Here is a 9,175-nt window from a genome sequence, read left to right on the forward strand (position 1 = left end):
TGGTCCGGACTGGTGAGTGGTAAGGCCCTGGGGAAGCTGTGCCTGCCTGTGCTTTGCCTGCCTTACCTCCCACAGCTGGGCAGGTGGTTAAAGGCCAACTGTGGCTGCCTCTTTGTGCATACACCCCCAGCTGGAGGGCTGCCCACCTTCCCAGGGTGGGGCTGAATGGGAGACCGTAGGGAGTGGACTGCCAACAGGACACTCGGGTTCTTGTCCTGGTCCATCACTGCCTCACAGAGGCACCTTGGTCATGTTCCTTCTCCTTTTAAGTTTCATTCCCATCATTTGTAAAACGGGAAATTAAACAAGGTAATTTTTCAAGATATCTTCAAGCTTTAATCTGGAGTGTGTTGGCAGATCTCAAACAGGGTAGGTAGATGGAGACCATAATCATTTCTGAGGGCTGTCATTGCATATGTGATCTCATGTAAATATCATAACCCTGCAAGATGCAGCATTGTTCCCTACAGATGAGAAAACCTTAGCTTAGAGAGCTTGAAGCACTTGCCCAAGGACTCACAGCTAGTAAGTGTGACCTTAGGCCAACGTCTTCTCAACTCTATGCCATATCCCGAGTCCCTCTGCGGGAGCAGAGGATGTGGCTAACCCACCCTGGCTGGGGAGGGCTGAAGTGGAGAGAGCAAGAGGTGACAGCCAAGCTGAGTTCAGAAGGGGCCGAATCTGCCAAAGAAGTGCATCCCAGGCAGAGGGGCCAGTGTGGACAAGGCACAGGAGCCCCAATGGACATGACAAACTCAACTCTTCCTCTAGAGAGTGTAGGGGTTGGACCCCAGTCTCTGAGTCCCCCTTCTATTCTGACATTCTTCCATTCTGAACCACTCTTTGCTCAGGGAAGCAGGGGTCTTTGTACCGGAATCTGAGTCTGATCTGCACACTGACCATCTTTTGTAGCATTCAGCACAGCCCAGGTCCCAGAACCCCACACCCCCTTTTTATGCAGTAGAGGCGGAGGTGAGCCTAGCTAGTTATGAGGCCTAATTGATGTTGGGGAGGCTCCTGGAGCACTCAGTGAAAGGTGCCCCGTAAATCTCAGACACTGAAGACTTCTGCCACATTCATCACAGTGTTTAATGTCCTGATTGATCTCTGGGGTAGTCCATTTCATTTGCTTGTTTCAGGATGAATAGACAGCCTGCGCCCCTATGCTGAAGCCTGGGCTCTGCATAAAATTGTGCCAGTGCTGTGTCTCTGGTAGCTTGCAATAAATTTTAGCAGCAGATGTTCCATCATTTTCTTCAGATAATTAAATTAACTGCTCACCAGGAGATAACAAAAAACTCAGCACCACACGAAAAAAAAAAAAAAAAAAAATCTAGAATAGTTATGTATTCCTCTTTCAGTTAATGTTGGGGGAAACGTAGGGTTTTGGCCTGTTCTAGAAAAGGAAGGGACTCCCTGGGTGATGCAAATGGTTAACATGCTTGGGTGCTAACAGAAAGGTTGGAGGTTTGAATCCACTCAGAGGTGCCTCGGAAGAAAGGACTGGCGATCTACTTCCCAAAACTCAGCCACCAAAAACCTTATGGAGCACAGTTCTACTCTGACACACATAGGGTCACCATGAGTTGGAGTTGATTCGATGGCAGCTTGTTAGGAAAGGGAGAGGAAGGCAGATACGGCCTCCCATATGGGGAACAACAGCGTGTTCACCTACGCGGGGGACCCTAAGGCATTGTTTAAAGGGGTGCGTGAGCAGGGATGAGCTCAGGGAAGGAGCAGGAAGTTCCTAGGCTGGCTTGGGGGGCTGGAGAAAGGGGGAGTGGTACACACATCCTTTCAGCCTCTCAGCACCCATACTCCCACCACCACCACACCCAACTATCAGTGGCAGAAAATGAAGTAACAGCATCTCCTGGACAGCCTTCCCCAGAAGTGCTGGCTGTGGGCTGGCAGTGAAACACCCCAGCATCTATTATTAATAAGGACGCCTTCTCTTTGTGTCTCCCTTGAAACACTCTCCAAGGGCTTTCCCTTCCATTATGTCATTAGCTATCCCAGCAACCCTGGCAGGGGTGGGGGGCACAGAAGTTATTATTCCTGTTGTACAGAGAGAGGAGGCAGGTCCAAGAATATGCTTGGAGCCACATAGCAAACGAGAAACAGGATTGGGCTGGGAATACAGGTGCCCAGGTTTTGACTCACCCTATATGCTCAGCAGCACCTGGGGGAGTGAGGCAGGGATGGAGGGGATGGAGGGAACCATCCAGATGTCTCTCCAGCCATGAGATGTCCATTTGAACCTGGACTTGCTTGTTTGGGCCCCAGAGTGGTTGTTGGGGGCCCTCGTTAAGCAACTCTACACAGGCGCGGGCTGGGCACAGGGTCCTGTTGGCTTACTAGTAAGATCCTCTCCTTGGAAGAAGGCATTTGCAGACTTCAACTCACTTGTGGCTACCAACACCTCTCAGAGAGTAGGGCTCAGCTCTTAGTCTCCTCTCCTTAGAGATGAGGAAATAGCCCCCGAGACGAGCATGGCGGCGTTCTCTTCACTCCGGCTTCAGTCAACAGTTGTCTTGGAGTGAGGAGGAATGAACACTGCCACACTGAAGAGGATTCAGGCTGCTCACCTCCAACCAGGTCCCTGGGTAGTGCAAATAGTTACTATTGGCAGTTCAAGCCCACCCAGAGGCACTTCAGAAGAAAGGCCTGGCAATCTGGATCCGAAAGGTCACAGCCATGAAAACCCTATGGAGCACAGTGCTACTCTGATGCACATGGAGTCGCCACAAGTTGGAATCAACTCGATGGCAAATGGTTTGGTTTAGCCTCTAACCACGCAAGGAGAAGCTGTGAAAATCCCCCTAGTCTGTGTGACTTGATCTGAAAAGCCAGGCTTTGGGCTGGAGGCCTGGCCCGGGGCTGGCTGGAGGAGGACCAGCTGTGCCACTCTGGAGGCCTTGCTGCTGCCCAGTCCGGGCGGGCTTGGGGCCAGGGCTTTGGGCTCTGGCCCAGGCTCCCCTGTGGGCCGGCCACCAGCATTGCTGGCTCCAAGTCCTGCTGTCCTCACTGCCAGCCTTGCCATGTCAGAGTGGCACCATGGCCACGGGCTGGCTGAGCGGGAGGCTGCCTCTGTAGGAGGGGCACTGGGGAGACTGCAGAGAGGGCTGGCTGGTCACTCCAGCCTGAAGGGTCCGTGGCCCCTCAGGCATCCTTCTCCTGGACACCTGCCCTTGTTGGGGTCCAGTGTCCTGATTTTCATCTCTGGCTCTCTTGATGGCACCTTGTTTGATTCCAGGCAGCTCATTTGACCATTTTCATCAGCAGGGCATCTCGGACCAGACAGACCTAGGTTTGAATCCTGCCACCGCCGTCTGGCTGTGTGCCCTCGGGCAAGTCTTTTCATTATTGTAGGCCTCAGTTTTCTCTGTCAAACAAGGACAACAGCACCCACTTTGCAGGGCTGTGATAAAGAGCAAAGACTGCATGGAATACCTGTCACAGCAGGAAATGAATAAGTGGTAGCCATTGCTGCTATCATCACTGGGGACAGAGGCTGTTACCCAGACCTCCCTCCCTTCTGGGAGAACCCAAAACCAGCTCCCCTGGCCCCCAGAGTGGGCTCTCTGAAAGGGTGGATGAGCAAAGGGAGCCGTTTCCCAGAGCTGCAAACCTCCCAGGGCTCCATCCACCCCAGCTGCCTGCCAGCCATAACTCCACGCTACGGTCACACAAGGAGCCATACAAGCCAGAGCTCTCTCTCCATCTGCACTCAGCCCGCTAGGCCCCTGGCGGAGACCAGCATCCTGCCCTGTGGACGGTGGTAGCGGTCAGGGCGGCTGTGGCTGGAGCCCCGCAGTTGACCGTGGCCTAGCCTTTGCTCCCCACTGGAAGGAGGGCAGGGTGGGCCAGCAGGAAGAACTGCTGCTCTTCCTGTCTCTGGGAGTCCCTCTCTGCAGGCTCCTGGTAATAGACACAGCCCCTGATGCCCTGCAGGCACCTCAGACACCAGACTGGGATGGAGCACTGGGCCAGGGAGCAGAACTGGGACGGGGGTGGGGGGGCGGCGAGAGAGAGAGAGAGAGAGAGAGAGAGAGAAACAGAGTGTGTGAAGCAAAATGACAAACTCCATTTTGGTGGGGAGACCCCGGAGGGGAAGGGGCTGGTCCAGGGACACTCAGCAAGGAAGTGTGAGAGCTTCCTGCCTCCTCCAAGGCTCCCCCCAACTCTGTAAAGGCCTCAGGGCTGCCAGAGAGGGGTTGGGGCTACCTGAGTGGGCCTTCACTTCACCAGACCCAACCCAAACCCAAAGGAGCCCCTCCAGATACCTTCGCCTGGGCCTGGCAACCAAAGGAAAACCCCGTCCACTGAAGTCTCAGTGCAGTTGGTTTTTATTATTAAAGCCAAGGTTGGAAAATGGCTGTCTCCCCTCCCCCTGCCCCTCCACCCTGCCCCCCAACCCCAGCCACCCCCTTTATGTCCTGGAAAGATGAAAACTAGATTTGTCTTGAAAATACTCCAAAACGCTCATGCTGAGATGAGGATGAGGACTAACAGAATAGGCTCAGATGGTGGTTTCTGTGATTGTGTTGGCTCCACCCAGGCTTCCTGGGTGGCAGGGCTGGAGGCCCCTGCTCACAGTGCTGTTCCTGATCCCGAGGGTCCGGGCTGGGTGTCAGGAACGAAGGCAACGGAAGAGACTGAGCTGGCCCCCGTGCTCCACCCTGCTGAAGCTGGGCCACCAGCTGGTTTTTGTAAAAATGGTTAAAAAACCCCAGCCATGAGCACCACTCTCCCCTGGGTAGGCGAGAGGAGGTGCCAGCTCTGGGTTTTGAGGTCTGAGGCGTGTGGCCTCCTGGCCTGGTGTCACCTCCCTGGAGGCAGGCAGCACCTGAGGGAGGCCAGGCGGGCTCCTGGGCCCCACGCATGGCCCCTGGAAGCCTCCAGGGCCCCAGGAGAGCTTCAAGATGGCTGTCTCCCTTCCTCCCACCCAGCCTGCCTGGCAGCTCTAGGCCTCAGGGACCCTGTGCAACTTTTGCTCTTTGGATTCCAAAGATGTGAACTTCTCCTCCAGCGCGGGAGCCACGGGCTGGAAGTGGATGACAGGCTTGATCTGAAAGACAGTGAAGCTCTCCTGGTTCTTCTGGTTGAACAGACTTACCCTGTGCTCCAGCTCAGGGCTAGTTTGGGTCGAACCCGCTGGGCTGGGCCGGGTGATGGGGGCTGGGTCCAAGGCCCTCTGGGACGGGCAGGGGTACTCCGACAGGGAGGACAGCAAGTCCTGGACTGTGGCCTCCGCCAGCTGCTGCTGGGGAGGTGGAGGTGGCAGCGGCGGCAGGGAAGAGGGGCCAGGCTCCGAGGACGGCTCCTCACGGGCAGTGCTGCAGTCTGTGGAGGAGCCCAGTATCTGGCTGCTGTCGCTCTGGGCCCGGGTGACTGAGCTGCGCGCGGAGTGGGAGGCGCTCTCGGAGGTGGCGCTGGTGCAGGTGCCATTGCTGCCTTGCTTCAGGGGCACGTCAGCCGAGAAGAGGTCAGAGGAAACGTTGGGCTGGTGGATGTCTATGGCAGCCGTGGTGACCACGCACACAGCTGGCTCTGGGACCCCACTGTCTGCAAGAGAGCAAGGAGACGCCAGTCACACTCCACCCTCTGCCACGCCTAGTGGGTCCTGGTGAGGACAGCTCTGAGCAGAGCCCAGGTCTAGGAACAGGGCCAGGGCTGGGGGAGTGGGCAGGACACGCCTGTGTGGAGCGAGGCTGTGCTGGATGGCTCTGCTGTTGTTGTTGCTAATTACCATCCAGTAGGCTCTGACTCATGGCAACCTCATGAACAACAGAACAAAACATTGCCTGGTCCTGTGCCATCTTCACAATCATTGCTATTGTCCATTATTGAGGCTATTGTGTAGTACCTTCCAACCTAGGGGGGTCATCTTCCAGCACTATACAGGACAATATTCTGTTGTGATCCATAGGTTTTCCTTGGCTAATTTTTGGAAGTAAATCACCAAGTCTTTCTTCCTAGTTGTCTTGGTCCGGATTGCTCTGGTTCGCCAATATTTGCCACCCTGAGGGAGGATTTTGCTCCCTCATCTTGTTGAAGTCAAGTGTAGACAAGTGACCTGCTTTGGTCAACAACCCATACGAAAAAGTGACCTGTGGCACTTCTGGGTTGAAGCTTTATGAGACGTCAGTGCTTCGTCCTGGCACCCAAGGATATCCTAGAATAGATGGTGGCTGCTCTGTCCACTGGGTGTTGGAGTGAGGATGATGACATGGGAGCAGAGCTCCCCATGGGCCATGAGCCTTTGCTGCTTTATTTAAACCACTGAGATTTGGGGGTTATTTATCACTGCAGCATAATCTAGCCCATCCTGACTATCTCAGAAAGCATGGTGTACCAGGACAAGGAATTTGGGCTTCTCAGTCTGAGGGAGCCATTCAAAGTTTTAAATGGCGACAGGGTGGGGTGTTGACACAGAGTTTGTGCCTTCAAAGATTGATATGTCTCTGTAGGATGCACTGCAGGGGGAGGCCAGAAGGTTTTTATTCTAAGGAGCCCTGGTGGCACAAATGGTTAAGTGCTTGGCTGCTAACCAAAAGGTTGGTGATTCAAACCCACCCAGTGGCTCTACTGGAGAAAGACCTGGTGATCGGCTTCCGTAAAGATTACAGCCAAGAAAACCCTATGGGGCAGTTCTAATCTGTAACACATGGGGTCACTATGAGCTGGAATTGACTCAACAGCACCTAACAATAACAATGTGGGAAAGGTTTCTTCCCCAAATTATAGAGAGAACAGATGGAGAGAGAGGTCTGGGAGAGATATTGTGGTCTTTGAAAACAGCAGATTAGATGAGGCTTTGAGAGAAGGAAGACAAGAGTGAAGAGACCTTAAGGGGCTAAACTGTGGAAAGGAAAAAATGTAAATGTCTTATACATCTCCTAGAAACCCTCATGACGCAGTGGTTAAGAGTTCGGCTGCTAACCAAAAGGTCGGCAGTTGGAATCCCCCCGCTGCTCCTTGGAAACCCTATGGGGCAGTTCTACTCTGTCCTATAGGGTTGCAGTGAGTTGAAATCAACTCGATGGCAACAAGTTTTTTTTTTTGGTTGTTTGTTTTTTTTAACGTATCGCAGGACATAACATTCTAGCCTTATAATGACATATACAAGGATTTGAGGGTTGTGAAACTCAAACTACAAGATCTGAGACATCTGCTATGGACAGACAAGATGGTGAAGAACAGTGTAATTTAAAAACTCAACCTTTCCCGTAAGTTAAAACCACTAGGCTTCCCTGGGACTTTTTCACGTGCAAGAATGCAACATGAATCAAGCAAGGACATGCCCACAGCCTGCTGCTTCTCAAGCCCAGTTACACTACATTATCTTACTCTCCATCACTCTCACCCCGAAAGCTGTTCAGGTTTGAAGACACTGAGTTCACTTAGAGTTCTAGGCTCTAGAACACTTTGCATTTCAGGGTACCATACACAGCCCCTACCAATGACCACAGAGCACCCCAGCCCAGCACCGCAGCCTCAGCCCTCAGGCCCCTTCAGCTCCTCAGCGCTAGAGTTTGCCGGGAGCTGAACTTGCCTTGTTCTCTGCCTGCACTTATGGTTCACAGGCACCGGGGCAGGCCTTGATCTTTGAAGCCAGGCTGAGCTGTCCCTAGCCTCGATTTTAGGGGTTACTGGAGGTCACATGTGGCGTGTGGCTGCGACAGAGGTTCCAGGACATGCAGGACAGCCCCAAGACGGTCAAGACTTACCGCTGCTGGGCCCACTGTAGTACTGCCTGATGTAGCTGTTCATGTCGTCTCTCACCGCGGCGTCTACGGAGGTGAGGATAGAGACAGGTGAGTATAACAGCTTGTCAGAGAGCCCAAGAGATGGGGGGCTGTAGCCAGTTCATGCTCCACCCCAGTGCTCCTGTTCCCAACCCCACGGTCGTTAAGAGGAGACACGTGCCTCACAGCAGCTCTTTGTCCGTGTATGACAGGGGTGCCTCCTAATTCTCCATGAGTAGCTGCAAACTAGAAGTGTTGGATACATACTTACCACGATTTTTTTTTTGTAAAAAATGAGACTAATAAATTAAAAACAAAAAAGAAGTGTTGGGACCACGTATGTCTCATTCACCCCAGGCACTGAACTGCACTGGGTACCAGGGGACCCCAATTCTGACGAAGCACTGAGTTTGTAACATGACGTGGACACGGCCCTTTCCTTCTCTGTCCTCAGTTTCCCCATCTCTGAGATGGGGTGTGGAAAATGGCTCCTCAGGGCTTTCTCCATCCATATGACTTCAGTCTCTGAATCCCCCAAAGGTCACAGGGTCACTGGAGATGCTGCCCTCAGTGCAGAAGGCTCGAGTGCCCCATTTGCAAGAGCCTCAAGCACCCCGTTTGCAGAAGCCTCGGGTGCCCCGTTTGCAGCAGCCTCGAGCACCCTGTTTGCAGCTGCAGGGGCTGGTGCCTCACAGACAGCCTCCTCGGCTTAGTCCACATGCAGCACAGGGATGGCCCATGGGGCTGTGCGTGCATCACCGGGTCTCTACCACCTGCCCAGTTCCTGGCCCAGGGTAGGTGCTCAGTAAATAATCACTGGGTGAGTAAGCAACTGAGAAGGTGAAAAGCTGTCCAGATCAAAGGAGAAGACACGGCAACTGGGTCTTAAAAGAAATACTGGTTCATCAGCCTGTCAGGAGCAGGAAGGGCATCTGAGGCTGAGGGGATAGGAGAGAGGAGCGGTGAGAAGTTCAGAGTGGCCTGAGTGTGGGAGGAAAGGCAGGTGATAGGAGACTCCCATAGTCATCCGAGGAGCTTGGTCTTGCCCCAAAGGTGGTGAGGAGGTACGGGAAAGTCTGAATGTGGTCAGGTGTGATTTATAGAGGCTACTCGCCAGAGTGTGGGGAAAGTGGTGTGGAAGGTGCCAGGCAGGAGGACCAGAGGCCAAAATGCCCAGGGGAAGGTGACAGGCCCTGCAAGGGTGGGTGCTGCCTGATGGGGCAGAGTGCGGGTTGAGGTTGAGTAGCGATCTGGCAGGGCTTAGAGAGTGACAGGAATGGGACCCTTGGCTCCATTTGGCAGTTTGTCAGACTGAGTTCAGGGATTGCTCCTTTAGCCCTGTCGGGTCCTGGCGTCATGAAGACCAGTTGCCAAGGAGTTCTACCCCATGTTTGTCAGTAGAACTGTGCTCCATAGTGTTTTCA

The 9,175-nt window shown here is 53.7% G+C and overlaps 1 protein-coding gene across 1 annotated transcript in view; it reads right to left on the bottom strand.

The window, feature by feature from the left end:
- Positions 1–4,936: 4,936 nt before the first annotated feature.
- TMEM266 (transmembrane protein 266) overlaps positions 4,937–9,175 on the bottom strand; it is a 104,454-nt gene continuing 100,215 nt past the window's right edge. Inside the window, exons 9-10 of the mRNA XM_012555044.2 lie at positions 7,734–7,796; positions 4,937–5,568 (exon numbers count right to left, since the gene is read on the bottom strand). Of these exons, the coding sequence (XP_012410498.2) occupies positions 4,967–5,568; positions 7,734–7,796 (665 nt within the window). The 3' untranslated portion in view covers positions 4,937–4,966. The remainder of the gene's footprint in view (positions 5,569–7,733; positions 7,797–9,175) is intronic.

This window comes from Trichechus manatus, unplaced genomic scaffold (genome assembly GCF_000243295.1).
Source record: "Trichechus manatus latirostris isolate Lorelei unplaced genomic scaffold, TriManLat1.0 scaffold00030, whole genome shotgun sequence".
In the NCBI taxonomy this organism is placed as follows: domain Eukaryota; kingdom Metazoa; phylum Chordata; class Mammalia; order Sirenia; family Trichechidae; genus Trichechus; species Trichechus manatus.